General features: G+C 43.0%; 1 protein-coding gene across 5 annotated transcripts in view; it reads right to left on the bottom strand.

The window, feature by feature from the left end:
• GNE (glucosamine (UDP-N-acetyl)-2-epimerase/N-acetylmannosamine kinase) overlaps positions 1 to 17,573 on the bottom strand; it is a 71,835-nt gene that overhangs the window by 15,329 nt on the left and 38,933 nt on the right. For all 5 annotated transcript variants that reach the window (XM_053299463.1, XM_053299464.1, XM_053299461.1 and 2 more), the window contains exons 3-7: positions 13,432 to 13,883; positions 10,953 to 11,105; positions 10,212 to 10,424; positions 5,347 to 5,434; positions 2,851 to 3,061 (exon numbers count right to left, since the gene is read on the bottom strand). In XM_053299463.1, coding sequence (XP_053155438.1) covers positions 2,851 to 3,061; positions 5,347 to 5,434; positions 10,212 to 10,424; positions 10,953 to 11,105; positions 13,432 to 13,883 — 1,117 coding nt within the window. The remainder of the gene's footprint in view (positions 1 to 2,850; positions 3,062 to 5,346; positions 5,435 to 10,211; positions 10,425 to 10,952; positions 11,106 to 13,431; positions 13,884 to 17,573) is intronic.

The raw sequence follows: 17,573 nt of genomic DNA, 5'->3' as shown, positions 1-17,573 counted from the left end.
ACAAAACAGGCCTCGGATACCAAACATCTAAAACATCAAGTCAAATCAACCATCTGCTGTACATGGACGATCTGAAGTTGTATGGAAAGTCCCAGTCAGAAATTGAATCACTGATAAACACTGTCCATATATTCAGTAGCGATATAGCAATGGAGTTTGGACTAGACAAGTGTGCTGCATTAATAATGAACAGAGGGAAAACAACAAAAACAGAAGGAATAGAACTGCCCAATGGAAGCAACATCAAGAACCTGGAAGAGAAAGAACATTACAAATACTTGGGCATTCTCCAGGCGGATAACATTGCACACACTGAAGTTAAAAGAAAAATTGGAAGTGAATACATCAGGAGAGTTAGAAAAATCCTCAAGTCCAAACTCAATGGCAGGAACACCATAGAAGCCATAAACACCTGGGCTATACCTGTTATCAGATACACTGCAGGAATAATAGACTGGACCCAGACAGAGCTAGAGACGCTAGATCGTAAGACCAGGAAAATCATGACCATCAATCATGCTCTGCACCCCCGCAGTGATGTTGATGGGCTATACCTCCCTCGCAGCTCAGGTGGAAGAGGAATGCTGCAAGTCCATCAAACAGTAGAGGAGGAGAAAAGAGGCCTTGAAGAATATATCAAGGACAGTGAAGAAGATGCACTTAAAATGGTCAATAACGAGAAACTATTCAACACCAATGAAACAAAGCAAGCCTACAAGAAAGAACAAGTCAAGAACTGAGCAGAAAAATGGAAAAATAAGCCACTGCATGGTCAATACTTGCACAATATAAGTGGAAAGTCAGACATCATCAAGAATTGGCAATGGCTTAAGAATGGCAACTTGAAGAAAGAAACAGGGGGTTTAATACCTGCTGCACAAGAACAGGCACTAAGAACAAATGCAATAAGAGCCAAAGTCGAAAAATCCACAGCAAACAGCAAGTGCCGCCTTTGTAAAGAAGCAGATGAAACAGTGGACCACCTAATCAGCTGTTGTAAAAAGATTGCACAGACTGACTACAAATAAAGGCATGACAAGGTAGCAGGGATGATAGATACACTGGAACATCTGCAAAAAATACAAGCTACCTGTAGCCAAAGATTGGTGGGACTGTAAAATTGAAAATGTTGAAGAAAATGAAGATGTAAAAATATTATGGGACTTCCGACTACAAACAGACAAACATCTGCCACAAAATACACCAGATATAACTGTAGTCGAGAAGAAAGAAAAACAAGTTAAAATAATCGACATAGCAATACCAGGGGATAGCAGAATAGAAGAAAAAGAAATAGAAAAAAATCACAAAATACAAAGATCTACAAATTGAAATTGAAAGGCTGTGGCAGAAAAAGACCAAAATAATTCCAGTGGTAATTGGCGCCCTGGGTGCAGTCCCAAAAGACCTTGAAGAGCACCTCAACACCATAGGGGCCACAGAAATCACCATCCGCCAATTACAAAAAGTAGCTTTACTGGGAACAGCCTATATTCTGTGATGATATCTATAACAACAGCAACAACATTGACAATAAAACTCTGGCATCCCAGGTCCTTGTGAAGGACTCGATGTCTGGATAAAACAAACCAGTCAATAACACCTGTCTGACTGTGTAAACAAGAAATAATAATAATTTATTGGAATTTTTAGTTACATCATTTTTCTGTGAACTGTTTGAATAATGTGTATCCTTTTCAGCTGTTGGGACATACATGTACTGTTATACCTGTATATCGTTTGCTTACTGGAGGATATGGGACTGTGGATAAACTGTGTCAATATATATTTTTAATTCACTAAAATGGGCTTTATATTATATACAAGCTGTTCTCTCTCCATTTATGTCTTCATGGGAAATTCAGTACACGTCATGCCTTCTGATTCCAACAGTTTCTTCCTGCAACTCCAATTCAGCACCAACATGCCAAGTATAGGTACAAAGAGAGAGCTTCCTGCAAACGTGCTATGTACTTGTACGAAATCATGCTCATGCACTGAGTTTGTGTATCCATTTTTTAAAGAATGTGGCTCATTAGCCAGATCTAAAAATGGCAGTGTGCACCAGTAGCAACTGGTGGGCATTGGAGCGGGGCGGGGTAACCTGGTCACTGAAGCAGAAAGAAAAGCAGAAACAAAAGTAGAAAACAGAAAGGATTTTTTGGTGGGGGGCGGAGCAGAAAGCAAAAAAAAAGGGCAAAAAGCAGGGAGAAAGACAGAAGTCAGAAAGGAAGTGCAAAGGGCATAAAGAGGGACAGAAGGGAGAAAGCAGTGATTGCATCCCCCACCCCTAAACAAACATGCTAGTAAAAGATCAGACTTACCAGCAGCCAGGGAATCCTCCAAAGCAGGGAGCTTCCTCCAGCCTGCCTCCAACTTCCTCTTTTGGACTTAACAGCTGGAACAGCTGCTCCAGCCATTCTGATTCCTAGGGGGCTCCTCCTGGCACTGCCCTCAGCAAGATGGGAAAAACGTATTAAAAATATACTCCCTGAAGCAACCAGGAAGTACATTTTTAACCCATTATTTTAGTTTTTCCTGGGGGCAGGAGTCAGGAAGAGCCTCCTAGAAATTGGATTGGCCGGAGCAACTTAAGTAGCAGGTGTTCCAACCAGTAAGACCAAGATAAGAAGTTACAGGCAGGGGAGGAGGGGCTGGATGAAGCTCCCTGTTCTGAAGGTTTCCCTGGCTGCTGCTAGTCTGATCCTTTATTAGCTTGTTTCTTTTTTGTTGGCGGAGATGGAAAGCTACCCCTCCTACCCTTACTGATTAGCCACCACTGTGCATCCAGATCCACCTCCCCCAAACTCCATAGAGATTTCCACCCCCTGTATTACTGTTGATATTTACCTTCATGCTGACAATTGCTACCCGGAGGTTTGTTCCACCCAGATCTACTGCCAGTGCACTCTGGGTCTCTAGGATGTGGTCAATATCCTGAGAGATGTTTTCCTTTACAGGAGGGAAGCAGAATTTCTTCTGAAGTGGTTCTTGGAGATCAATAGACTTGAGGAACTTCAGGATTCTTGGAACAGCATTCCCATCTCCATATATCTTTGAACTACAGTATCAGATGGCAGGAATTGTAAAATGTAAAACATCTCTTTTCTAAGCAAATACATTCCAGATTGTGCTGTACTTGCTTGCAAACACACCACTGCATACAAAGTATATCAAAGAATCTACTAAGTATAGGACAACCAGGAATGGCATAGAAATTGTGCACTTGCAGGAAAGATATATTTGGTATGCTAGGGTGAAATTCAGTCAAAGTTAAGCACTTCCGAGCCCCACCGATTTCAGTGGAAGACTGTTAAGGATCCACTTAATTCTTCCACTGAATCAATGGCACTTGAAAGCACTTAACTTTGGCTAAATTGTGCCCTTATTTTCATTTGTGTGTGAGGAAAAGGCTACTAGTTTTGCAAAAATATGCACTCTTAATACAAGTATCTGCAAGCAAAAGCCTGTTATTTTAACTGCACATTTTAAAAAAACAAAAACCCAACACTGTACATAACAACTTGGCTGTAATTCTATGCCCACTTATCTGGAAACAAACCCCAGGAAAGAGTGAGACTTAATGGCTGAACAAACATATATTGCACAGAATTCAGCTGCAGACTTTAAGCCTGAAGGCTGGGCCTAAATAAAATCACCACACAAGGGAAGAGGACTCATGAGAAATGCTAGGGGAAATCAGTTAGAGAAAGTGCGTGAAGAGACAGGTTTTCAGTTAGGAGGAAGATTAAAACTTTAAGACTCTTGAAAGTTATGATAAAACACAGTTCCATGTGTCTTATAAAATAAGGTTCACAATAGATTTAAGTTAATAAAAACAGATTTATATTCTTGCTTAGCTTTTAGATAGAGCGGTCTTTGTATTCAGGGTGCTTCACACATTATCTCAGTAAATCCTAACAGCAGTGTTTTAAGGTGAGTCACAATTATGATTTTCTTATTTCAGAGGAGGATTGTGGCTGAGAGAGAGTTGCTTCTTTAAGGCCACCCAGTTAGTTTATGAGTGGCTTTAAAGAAGCTGGGGCCTTCCTGACCCGTAGCTCAACTTCTTAGTGAACTTCCTATAACTAAATGTATATTACAACTTTTTGTAAGAAGTGGGCAGGGTCTCCCTTTAAGAGCGGGGGGTGGGTTCCCCCCCTCAGGCATCGGTAGTTTTAGCAGCCCATCAGGGCAGCAGCGTTCCTTCCTGCCACCCCGTTGCCCTCCTTTTCCGGATATGACCGGAAGTTGCTGACGTACTTGCACGTGCTGGCACACACGAGAGCCAGTGTGGTGTAGTGGTTAGAGTGCTGGACTAGGACCGGGGAGACCTGGGTTCAAATCCCCATTCAGCCATGATACTAGCTGGGTGACTCTGGGCCAGTCGCTTCTCTCTCAGCCTAACCTACTTCACAGGGCTGTTGTGAGGAGAAACCTAAGTATGTAGTACACCGCTCTGGGCTCCTTGGAGGAAGAGCAGGATATAAAATGTCAATAAATAAATAAATAAATAAATAAATCCACATGTAGAAACTGGCTTTTCTTTTACATAATGTTCAGCTTTATTTTGAAACACAGCCAGGCCAGTTTTGGACTACTGCACTGAAATCTCTTCTCCCAGTGCCAGTACTAGCTGAAATTTTGATTCTAAACATATCTACTTGCAGCATAGCATCTCTGTAACACCAGCACAATGCCCGAGTTTGTTTATTATGTGCTGGTACACATAACAATCCTTCCCATGCTAAGATTAAATATGATTCATTTGGATTTTGCAAAATCTTGCCCAGCATCAGTCTGATCTATTGCATCCATAAACAGCTGCCCTTTGAAAAACCAGCAGATAGTCCAAGTAAAGATAAATGGGCATGTTTATACATTTGGCTATCAGCTCACACCATATCGCGAAACTGCCTTGTACTTACAATAATATTCAGAGTTTATAAATGCTCACATTCTGAAGTACTCAAATAATTCATTGGCATACATTAAACTTTACATAATCCCAGAATGGTAGGCTAGGAACATAGGAAGCTGCCATATACTGAGTCAGACCCGACTGGCAGTGGCTTCTCCAAGGTTGCAGGCAGGAATCTCTCTCAGCCCTATCTTGGAGAAGCCAGGGAGGGAACTTAGAACCTAGATGCTCTTCCCAGAGTGGCTCCATCCCCTGAGGGGAATATCTTAGTATTTTTCTCCTTGAATTACAGATGGGAGGCTGATGTCAAGAGCTAGGGGCTTACATAAGACCATTGTAGTTGAGTCGGGATCTGCCAGATACATGTAGTGTTTTCCATTGCCTTCGTATCTCTGGCAGTGACTGGCCTGGCTACTGGAACTTACCAAGGGTACTGTTTGCCAAACTGGAGCTGCAGAGCTTGCAGTATTTTGTCCTGGGTGTCAGCATTGCGGACATGAAGGACGTTTTCCCCTTGCAAAACAAAAACAAAACAAGCAACATTACAGAACGTGCTAGTTAGGTTAGGGGAAAAAAAAGGGAGTTCAAAATAAGAAATACTTGGCTTTAAATGCCACTAATGCTTTCCCAGTGAATAAACTAATAAGTGCTTAGCAAGGGAAAGCCTATTGCTACATCAGCAAATAGCTGCAAATGCTGATGCACTGGTGTTCTGGAGAAGTTAAACCTGTAGAACAGGCAGACCGGACAGTATAACCGTTTGGAATAATTCTGGTTTCGCTATTTATATTTGTTGGCAATGGCAGTCTGTGCATATCTGAAAAGGTAAACCACAGCAGGGAATTCCTAAAGCTGTACACGTATTTAAAAATGTATACAGTGTATGTCACCTTCCTGCCCTTGTTGGCATCCAAGTTAGTTAACAAAATATCATCAAACGCATATTGTATATGCTTACAGTTAAATCATAAAAAGAGCAGCAAACACACTCCTAAAACCCACAATTAATAGCATTAGAAGCAACAATCCCTTAAAACAAACAAAAAACATACCACACAAGCACATGAACACTCACACACAAATAGCTTATGTCAGGTTACCCTCCAAAGGCCCAAGTGAACAGGACCCATTTTGCTTGACACCCTAAAACACAGCAATGAAGGCTCCAGATAGACCTCCCTTGGGAGGGAGTTCCACAATCAGGTTGTAACCACAGAAAAGGCTCTCTTTCTAGTGGTCACCCATTCGCTTAATCTCCACAGGCAGGGCTTGTTCTGATGACAGTCTCATTGGTCTGATGGCAAGCTCAGTTGCTGGACAGGTTTGTAAGCAAGTTCTCTAAAAACCATTACAAAAGCACAGTCTACTCTTACTACAGTGTGGTGGCTAGGTAAATACAGAACGTGGCTACTTTCTGTAGCATTGTCGATTTGGCCCCAAGCTGAATGGCCCTCTTCTGTTTACAACTGGTTGTAAGTAGAAACTCAGATTCAGACATAGTTCCTTGTATTCTTCAGCTCCATAGTTTAGTATGTCTTAACCATGGCTGTCCAATGAAATGAACTTTGCTAAAAGAATGGCACAATAGTTCCCCCATACAGACACATGCACTTCAGAGGGTTGTTTGAGGAGTCAAGGTTTCTTCCTTCATTTGCTCAGCTTCCCCTCCCCTCCCCGTAGTCCTAAAGCTCTCTTTTCCTCCTCCCCAACCCAATTCCTCTTCAGCTTTAGAGTCGCCCAGCCACTGAAGGCTTGCCCTTGTGTGCTGCTCTCTGCTGCCAGAGTTCCAAAGATCAGTCCTGCAAAAGCTCAGTCCTGGTCTCCAAGCACTCTGGTTAAAAAAAAAAAAAAAGGCTCAAGGGGCTCATGGGTTTTGCGTTTTACAAAAACCACACATTTCTTGTATGCCTGCATGTTCCCATTGGTTGTGTAATAAACTCCTCCTGCCCTCTCCTTTGGCTTGTTTGGGTGTTTTGTAGTGTGACTTCTGGGAGAAAGTCAACAAGAGCTGAGGATGATGGTCTAAATGTTCCTTGGGTGGGGGAAAACAGAATGTCTCCTACCAGGCCCAGAGGCAGCAGGAGGTTTGCCAGAGAGGCGCCACCTACCTCCCTGCTGTGGCAAGTGTGAAGTCGCAGAAATTATGTGCCATTGATATACTTGTCCTCTATGAACTTGTCTATCCTCTTTTAAAGCCACCTGAGTTTTAAAGCCATCACCAACAAGATGGTCAGCATGTGGAAAAACTAAGTCAGACTTGTCTGTTGAAGAACTGCTAGCAGGTACCTGGAATTGCAAGAGAACTGCTGGAATTGACAGGATGGGGTACCCATTTTCCACAGTGGTTTAGAACAGGGCTGCCCAAATTTGGCCCTGCAGATGTTGGCCTACAACTCCCATAAATGAAGCACTGAGCAACCATAGGTTATGATACAGAGAGACCACAAAGTAGTACTGCTTTATGGCCATCTTATAACAGGGATGCCAAAAAAAGAAAACCCAACAGAAAAACCCAACCCACACACTTTCCCTCAGTTTTATTGACGAGGAACTACTGAAAAGAATGCTTTTCTATTTAAACAACACAAAAGCAAAAAAACAACACAAACACACTTACCACAGCTGTGGTCAATTTTTAAATATCCTTTCCAGATAGTAACAAAACCTGGCAGTACGCCTAGGAAAACTAATGGAGGAAGTCAACTCTGTAGTACTCACATACAAATATATTTGCCAACCAACTCACAAACCCAATTTTACTGGAGGTCTATAATGACACTTTTCTTAGTAGGCACTACTCTCCCTCTTTCAGTGAAGCTTATATAACTGTTCTTCTTAAGCCTGGTAAAAACCCTGGTTTATAGCTATAGACCTATTTGTGTGTTCAGTGTTGATGCCAAGATATTGACAGACATGCATAGGATGCAGACTGTGCTCCATACCATTATTCATTCAATTCAGACAGATTTATATCTGGCTGCCAAGGATCAGATAATATTAGATTGTTGACTGATGTATTAGCTTTATCCTCGGAAAGGCAAGACCCAGCCACTATAATTTCTTTAGATGTGGAGAAGGCATTTGACACGGTCCATCTGGGGTTCTTGAAACATGATTAAATCTGGATTTCTCCCAAGTTTTGTTTTGTTTTTGGACTTGGGTCACTATGATAGACAATGTTCCTTATTCACAAATAATCACCAATGGCCATTGTCCCCTTCAATTAGAACAGGGCACATGTCAGAGATGTCTGCTATCTTCTCTTAAAAATATGGTGTTAGAATTCCTGGCTTGTGCTATTAGAGATAATATGAAGGGTATTACACTAGGTGGGATTGAGCACAAGTTGATTTTATATGCAGATGACTTTCTATGTTTTATTGACCAACCAGAGGTCTAAATTCCTAATGTTATTTCTTTAGTTCAAAAGTTTGGTAATTTATCGGGTTATTCCATAAATTGTGGTAAATCAGATTTGATGCCTTGAGGTTCTACAGATTTTCCTGATGTGTGTAGGGGTTGGGGTTTTAGATGGTGTCCAGAGTCTCTTGTACATAGTCATTTCTAGGAAGCTCTTTCAATTAGTACATTCAAAATTTTCCAGATCTTTGGTTCAAATGAAAAATGACAGATCAGTGGGCTGCAATTCCACTAAGTATTTGGGGCAACATAAATGTGATTAAGATGAATCTAATGCTGAGGCTCATATATATTTTAAGAGGTCTTCCAATTCTTGTACCTTCACCATATTTTAAAGCAAGTCTATAAATTCATCAATGACGTCTTATGGCAAGGACACCCACCTAGATTTTCACTTCTTAAAGTAACTACCGATTGAAGAAGACAGGTTTAACTTTCTGGATTTTCAAACTTATCATTGGGCATTTATTCTATCCAGTCTTAGGGTGGAATAATAAGTCACAGGTTTTGGTCACACCTTGGGCACAGCTCAAAGGTTATTATTTGACCCCATTTAAATCTTGGCAGGTGCTGGGTTCATCATTTGTTTGTGGATCTTGGTCATTACCAGTGTTTATAGCCGCAAGGCATATATGGAAAACTTTGGGTTCTAGACATGGTTTCGATCCTTTCCACCCTGAAAAGCTGACATTGTGGGAGAATCCCTGTTTGAAGATAGCACAATAAAATGATTTACGAGCAAATTAGGCCTCCCACAACGTCATTACACTAGATCAATTGATCTCTTTGCCCTTTGAAAAGCCATTTTCAAATCTTGATACTTTGAGAGCCGAGTTTGATTTAACTTTAATTGCCTAGCTAGCAGTTTATTCAGCTAACACATTTACTATCACGGCTTTTTGGTCCTGATGCGATTACAGCTTCTGGAACTCCATCTTTATTATTAGACCTGGAACATCTACTGGATACACAAACCTGTAACCTTGTTCTATCAGAAGTTTAAAGACATTGATAAGATTGATATTGATTTTATCCAAGATCTTTGGAACATGATCTTGAATACCCTATCTTATTAAATCAATGGCGGGTTGCTTTGAAGACAGTGAAACATATCTCTTTGGATCTTAAAATGAGACTAATACAGCAGAAACGTTTATTCTGTGCTTATCGGACACCTCAGAGAATGTTTGACAAGGAATGGTTGCAGACTTCTACACGTTGGAGGTGTAATCTCTATGAGGATACACTTACGCATATGGTTTGGTCCTGTTGGGTCACTGTGCCATTTTGACTTGAAATTCATAAGGTTGTTAAAATGACATTGCAGCAATCATTGCCTGTCAAGGACATTCTTGTTTTGCTGGGGTACATCCCCATATGGAATTATGGATTCTTCGTGCTTGCGGGGGTGGGGTGGGTCACCAAAAGGATCATAATACAGCATTGGAAGAACAAATTTATTCCTGAATTGCAACTTTTGATAACTGACATGTGTTCCTTGTCAGCATTTAAACTGGTTCTGCCCCACCGCCCAAAGGAAAGGTAAAGAAGAATTTTCAGCTATTTGGTTGAATTTTAATAAATTGTTTATGCTTGGAAGACAAAAGATATATATCGTTAGAAGGTTTCCCCCCCCACCTTTCTTCCTACGTAGGTTGTATCTTATTTTGTTAATGTAATATTTAAGGGTCTTTCTTTTTCTCTTCTCCCCTGACCCCCAGTTATACTTACATATATAATTGCTATCCTAGATCATGTTTTATGCACCGTTGTAATTGTGTTGTAATAAAAGCAGGGCAGTGAGGGGGCAATGACAACAGTGTACGTCTTTAAGCATCACTGGACTACTGGTTTGGTATTAATACAATACCTGTTTCTCTCCCTATCTGGCGCGTTCCAAGATTGATGACAGGTGTACCAAATGCCCCAACTTCTCGTACACCACAGCTGCTGTTCCCAATCACACAGCCAGCATGAGCCACTAACAGAATGAACTGGTCGAATGGAACATGCTTTACTGCACGGAAATTTGGGTGGTGCTCAACGCCTTTCTTTCTCATGACCCGAACCATTTCTTTGCTCCCTGTGGTAAAAAGCAACAAGAGACCAATTAAATGGCAATCGTTGGTAACATAACAATATACACAATAACTGTACAGAGCAGTTGTCTGCTATTTTTCCAGGCTTGTCATAGCTATGTATTGATGATCCCATTTCACCATGTAGGGTACTAATGAGCGTGGGGGGGGAGGACTCCCACTGAACTGAACTGACTCAGTTTCTAGGTTTCAATAATATGCTAAGAATGTGAAGATCTCCAGTAAGCAAAATGCTCTGACACAGATGCATCTATCACACAGAGCACTTTTCAAATCAACTGATTTCACTGAACTAAGCACATGCCTAACCTTCTCCAATTGAAACAAAATTGGACTTTAAAAGCATTTAATTTTGGACAGATCATGATTTCTGTTATACAAATAAGCTGGGAATTGGGACTGTAACAAGGGCTGCTATTTGTTACATGCGACACAAAAATGTGGCAGGATGAGCAGCGTAGCACTGTCACCTCTCCTTTAGGATTCCTTGAATGAGAACCTCTCTCACTCACCTGCGTCAATATTTGGGAATAAAACCAGTGTTCTCTTGTTAAACGAGATGAGGGCATCCAAAGTAAGTTCAAACATCTTTATGGAATGTTTAATATCTGTGGTCACAGGGTGCTGTAAAGCAACTATATAATCCTTTGGTTTTACATCCTCACCTGGGTAAACAACATAAAAAACACAAAAGAAAAAGAACATTTAATATTTTTTTCTTGAGTTAGAGAAGGAACACCTCTCTCATATTCAGAGAGAGAGAGAGAGAGAGAGAGAGAGAGAGCGCTAAGAATGTACATGACACATCTCGCAAGAATTCTGACAATGGCTAGGAGATAGAAGGCATGGAGGAGGGCTGAGTGGCAGACAGCTGCTGCTGAGGAGGAGCAGGAGGGCGGCAGAGGAGGGAGGGCTGAGGTGCGGTAACAAGGATGAGGAGAGAAAAGGCACAGAGGAGGGCTGAGTGCTGGATGGAGGGGCTGCTGCTGCTGCAGAGGCAGAGCAGGCGGCAGGGCCAAGGTGGAGGCAGTGCTGCGGCAACACATCTTTCTTGAAAGAAGCAGAGTCAAGGGGGAGGGGCTAGCAGAGTGAGTGAAGGGGAAGGGGCTGGCTGAGAGTGGGTAACCATCACTGAGCACTAAAACAGGGGCTGCGGCAGGGGCAAGGAGAGCCTAGCGTGCAGATGCTCTGTGTGGGATAAGTTTTATATATACACACATACACACACCCCACTGTGAAATAAGAAAGCTTTGTTTGTTCCAAAACTGAATTATCTGGACCATTTACAAAAAATTATCCATTAGCACACAGGGAAGTTCAGATTTAACTGTGTGTTTAATTAGATCATTGGTTATTTTTTCAGTACATTCATTTATCTGTTTCTACTGCAGACAGCTCTTGCCATTAAGGAAGGAGGAGTTTAAACACAACAACCAGACATTTGATTGTCCTTTCTGTATCTTGTACAGAAGGGGGAAAAATGAGGCTTGTATCAACTTACCCTGATAAACAAACAAACAAACCAGAAAGCTACTACACAATTAGTTCCAAAATGACAGGAACGGACTTAAACTTCTCTTGTTAAACACCAGTCAATCAATATGAACTGACTTGCATGAATGGTTACAATAAACTGGAAATCTCCGAAATGTGTTATGTTGCTACCTTTTTATTGTACAGGAAACACTGTACTAAATGAAAAATTCCCCCACTAAGGGTTTACCTCCTTTGTTTGCTATATACTTTGTGGAGTGAAAACACAGGATCTGGCAGGACATCCAGGGGTATAGCAAGCCTGTGGCAGCCTATGTTCTCCCCATCATCCCCCGCCCTCACTGCTTGCTTGTGAGAGCCACACTAGCTCCTCTGTGCTGACCCCTGCCTTGGTTTGCTTTGTTGCTGCTGCCATTACGGTCCCCACTGTTTTAGGGTGAGTGGGGGGATGCCATGCCATGTGTCTCTCTCATGCCATTGAGAGAGGACTCCAGCAGGCTTTGGGAAGCATCCTTCTCTCATGCCAAAGATGCATGGCATCCCTCCACTCGCCCTGAAACAGCAGGGGCCAGGGAGTATAATGGCAGCAGCGGTGAGAGAAGGATGAAGAGGGAGCTGGTGACAGGGAGCAGGAGGAAGGAGGTGATTGTGGTGGTGATGGAGAAGAAGAAGAGATCTGGTCTTGTGGTAGCAAGCGTAAGTTGTCCCCTTTGCTAAGCAGGGTCTGCCCTGGTTGCATTTGAATGGGAGACTACGTGTGAGCCCTCGGGGATGGGGCCACTCTGGGAAGAGCAAGAAGGTCCCAAATTTCCTCTCTGGCATCTCTAAGAAAGGGCTGGGAGAGACTCCTGCCTGCAACCTTAGAGAAGCTGCTGCCAGTCTGGGTAGACAATACTGAGCTAGATGGACCAATGGTCTGACTCAGTATATGGCAGCTGCCTATGTTCCTAAGAGGAGGAAGGAGGGGGTTGAGGCAGTGACTCCTGGGTGTGTGGCAGCCCATGTTCACAAGCTCTAAGCAGCTTAGGCCCAGGATATTTAAGAGAACGCCTTCTCCAGTACGGGCCCCACCACCTACTGAGATCATCTCTGGAGGTCCAGCTGCAGCTGCCACCACTTGTCTGGTGGCTACTCGGAGACAGGCCTTCTCCATTGCTGCTTTGAGGCTTTAGAATGCACTCCCTGCTGAAATGAGAGCCTCTCCATCTCCCACAGCTTTTAAAAAGGTGGATGACACATTTATTCATCCAGTCTTTTAATTAGACTTTTCGAATCTATCATTGTTTTTATTTCTTTTAATTTTTTAAATCTGTGTTTTATTGTAAACCACTCAGACGCGAGTTTTGGGTGGTATACTAATATGATAAACAAACAAACAAAATACTGGTTGTTACACCCTTGAGAATACCACATATAGCTGGTAGGCTGCATTCAGGGCTGTGTATCACAAATCGAACAGGTCTGCCTTTCAGGTGTACAGAGCTACAACACACCTACCTAACCACATGCGGATAATGCTCATGTAATCCTTATTTTTGGCAGACAGTAGCTTGTCATATGAAGGGCAGCCTGCCAGGAGGATGCGATCATGGTCTTCACACATAGATATCAAATGCTGCTCTGCACTCCTTGTGCAACACACATGGTAATGAGCCAGCTTGGTTATGGCATGCCTGATGGAATCATCTATGGTCCCACTGACTTCTCCGCCTTCAATGTGAAGAATTCGAATATTCATTAAGGCTGCAGATGTAGCTAGTGCCAGAGCATCGAATCTGTCTCCGTGGACTATCATTATGTCAGGCTTGAGGCGATTGAGGACATCTGGCAGCTTGACCAAGGCAAGGCCTACAGACTCCACCATGGCTGCCTCATCTTCTCCTCTCACTATGGTGTGCAATCTGGTGTGGATGTCAAAGTCGTCCTGTTCAATCATACGGTAGGTGTTACTGAAAGAAGCAAAAGTGAAAGTATTTATGTATTTATTACCTTTAGATACTGTTCAGCAAGGATATGCACGGAACCGTTCAGTGCTCCATTCTAAGAGTGCTGAACTGGTTCCGTGGACCAGCATTTGAGCCAGTTTTTTGGGGGTGTTCTTTAAGGGGGCAGGGGAGCTGCTGCCCACCTGCCAGCCCCAATATTAGTCTACACCTCCCTGCACGTAACATTAACACCCCTCACGTCACTCAAATGCTACGCTATGGCAATGTTAATCCACTTTGGTCCCAGAGTGCTAATAATAACCAATGCTTATTTACCCCCACAGCAACGGAAAAATCTGCTCTGTATGGGCTGAGCTTGAGCATTACACAAACGACCTTTTTCTGGCCAACCCTGAAGCACTGGTGGTGATGGGGTGTGTGTGACATCAATGCTAGAATGGGGCCTGACGACTACACCTTATTCTCTCGACATCAGCTCCCCATCCCATGCCTGGAGACCAAGCTCCTACCCCTTATCTGCTCTTCAAAGGATCCGAGATCAAATTTTGCGGGTCTCTAGCTCAAACGACTGCCAGATTTAACCTACTAATTCTAAACTTGCAAGTGATCATCCAGGGGAATTTACATATCTATTTGGCTCTAAAACAAGTACCATTGATTATATTGCTGTTACTGGGAACTTGCTTACTTTTGTTGTGAACTTTAAGGTTCTTCCCTACCTAGATAGTGATCATTTCCTGCTCTCCCTCCAACTGACATCCTTTGTTGAACAGTCACACCTGGAGACCCGCTACACTGCTAACATTCTGTCCGAGGGCCCAGGCAGGTATCGTGCCAAATGGACAGCTCAGCTTGATTTTTTTTTTTAAAAAAGGAACTTCTTGCAATGGAACCCCTCCAAAGCTACTGGTGAGACTTTACGTCAATGACTCCTTCTCTTGCCTCTATGATGATCTAGTGCAAGAGCGCCAAAAACATTTAATCAGGAAGGCAGACTCCCCCCTCAAAGCTGCTTGGGCACCCTGGTTTGACAAGGACTATGTAGAAGCCAGGAAACCTCTTAACTCTATCACTTTTACAGAACTAGTACAGGAGCAGACGCCATGGAGGTCCTTCCACACCTCTTACATCTCAAGAGACAATACAAACCAACACCTATCAACACTCAAGAAGAGAGAGACCATGAGGACCACTTGGTCACGTCTCATCCAGGCAGCCAAAGCAAAGGACACATCCATGATCTGGCGCATCATGGCCAACTCTTCTTACAGTTGCTTAGGCCAGATAGATTTTCACATCCTTCCAGTGCTTTGGGAATCACACTTTCAGAACCTATATGAAGATACCACTGTAGATATGGGTCCCCCACTACCAGATATAAAAGATCTGGTCACCAGTTACTGCAGCGGTGGTGGAGTCCCTTGTCTTCCAATCTAAATCGGGGAAGACCTCATCCCTATGGATCTTATAAAAAGTAATCTGAAGTGGTAGGTCCCAGTTCTGGCTTTGCTATTTAACTGCATTGACTCTCATGGCCGCATTCCCAAGAACTGGGGGTTGGCAATCATCATTCCCACATTTAAAAAGGGAAGAAAGGATGACCCTGCCAACTATAGGCCCATCAGCTTGCTCATACCATCAGCATGATATATGCCAGACACCTACATAGGAAACTCAAGGACTGGTTAGAACAAGAAAATCTGTTGGCAGATGAGCAAGCAGATGTTAGGAAAGGCAGATCCACAATTGATTAATGCCTGGTGCTCCAACACCTCATCGAAAAGTATTCCTCCAATTCTACCTCCCTTTACACCACCTTCATAGATCTCAAGGCTGCTTTTGACTCCATATCCCAAGTTAAGCCATGGGAGAAGCTGGAATCTTCCTCGATTGATTGATGTCTGCTCTACCTAATTCGTACCCTTCACACAGACACGACACTCAGGGTGAGGTGCATCCTCACCTTACGATCCATATCCTGACTCAGAAGGGAGTCAAACAGGGATGTATCCTGGCCCCTCTTCTTTTCAGCTTTTACATCAATGCCATGGTGAGTCTAGCAACCCAAACTTCCATCTCCCCAAGCTGGACGAAAGAAGCATTCCCACCCTACTTTATGTCGATGATAAGGCAATCCTCTTGAGGACCCCTATAGGCCTTAGAAGGGTGTTGGCCACACTAGCACAGTTCTGCAAGAGTGAACAACTTGAAATTAACTACCAAAAAAATAAGGTCATGGCCTTCGCCAGAAGATCCAAGATCCACCACTGGAATATTGATGGCCACAGAATCGAGCAGGTCACTTGCTTCACATACCTGGGGGTGGTGCTTTATGCCTCTGGTACAAGAAAGGCCCATTGTGATCATGTCACCCTCACTACGCAGAAAAGCTCCACTGCCATCTTGAAGTCCTTATGAATTAGAGGTGGCCATTATGTACCAGCAGTGCTTAAACTAATCTGAGGCCAGGCCGCTGGCTCAAGTGCTCTATGGTGCCCTCCCAGGACCCCTCTCCAATCTTGCCACACTAGAATGTGTCCAGTCTAAATTCCTACGGGCGGCCCTACAAGTGCCTTCCTTTGTCTCCAATGCTACTCTATGCCTGGAATCTGGTATGATAAAAGTTGAGGCCAGGGTGTGGATGACCGTTCTCAACCACTGGCTCAAACTAGCCCTCAGGGCCTGGCCCCTCTGACCCTACAGGACAATTTTCAATCCTCCTGGAAACGGGCAGTCTGGAATAAAGTGGGCTTCTCCCCACACCTCCTTGCTATAGGCTGTGATAAGGTGAAAATGGCCATCAAACAGAGGATTTTGGACACCGAGCACCAGGCTGACCTTGGCGGAGCACCAGGCTTCCTGTCCTCAAAAAGACTTAGATTCACTGTCTCCCCCATTGCGTACTTGACACAGCTGGAAATCCCAAGTCACAGAAGGGCTTTCTCCCTTGCCCATTGTCATGCCCTTCCCTCCACAGTGCTAGAAGGCAAATACAGAAAGCTACCAATCATGGAAAGTCTTTGCCACAGTGACACTGGGGAGGTAGAAACCACAGAGCATGTACTCCTCTCTTGTCCCTTTTATAAGGACAGTCGTGACAAGCTTATACTTAGACTGCTCCTCAAGTACTCTGGCTGCCCTAGTCAAGCTTACACCAGGATGCTGCTTTCGGATGAAGATTGGGCCTTCACGTATAACACTGCCAAGTTCTGTGCGGCAGCATACAAGATCTGCCGGACCCTGACCACTACTCCATACCCGTGTATTAGTCTTGGATTGATTTTAACCACTGTCTATTCTACTTGCCTGCTTCCCTCTCAGCTAGTTATCCTGTCCTACATATTTTAGACACCCATGCTATAGTTTAAATATCTTGTGTTTTTATCCTCTCATTGACAGATGCATAAAACTTTGAATATAAACATAGTGACCTGATACCTCTGTTCTCTCCCTATTTTAATATAATTTCCTATATTTAATCTGAGCTGTAGTATTAGCTTTAAAGTCCTCACAACTCTAGAGTAGTATTTTATAGTAATTATACTTTATAACTACTAGTAATTATTAGTAATTTTATAGTAAAAATATTATAGTGATGTTAATGAAGTAATTTTAATCGAATATGGCTTGAGTGCTTAATAATATATCCTAATGTATGTACTACTCAATTGTTACTGCATCACACTATCTTAT

The sequence above is a fragment of the Hemicordylus capensis genome, chromosome 2, assembly GCF_027244095.1.
Source record: "Hemicordylus capensis ecotype Gifberg chromosome 2, rHemCap1.1.pri, whole genome shotgun sequence".
NCBI lineage: Eukaryota > Metazoa > Chordata > Lepidosauria > Squamata > Cordylidae > Hemicordylus > Hemicordylus capensis.
Note: the sequence above shows the minus strand (reverse complement) of the source record. Positions and strands in the feature narration are given on the sequence as shown.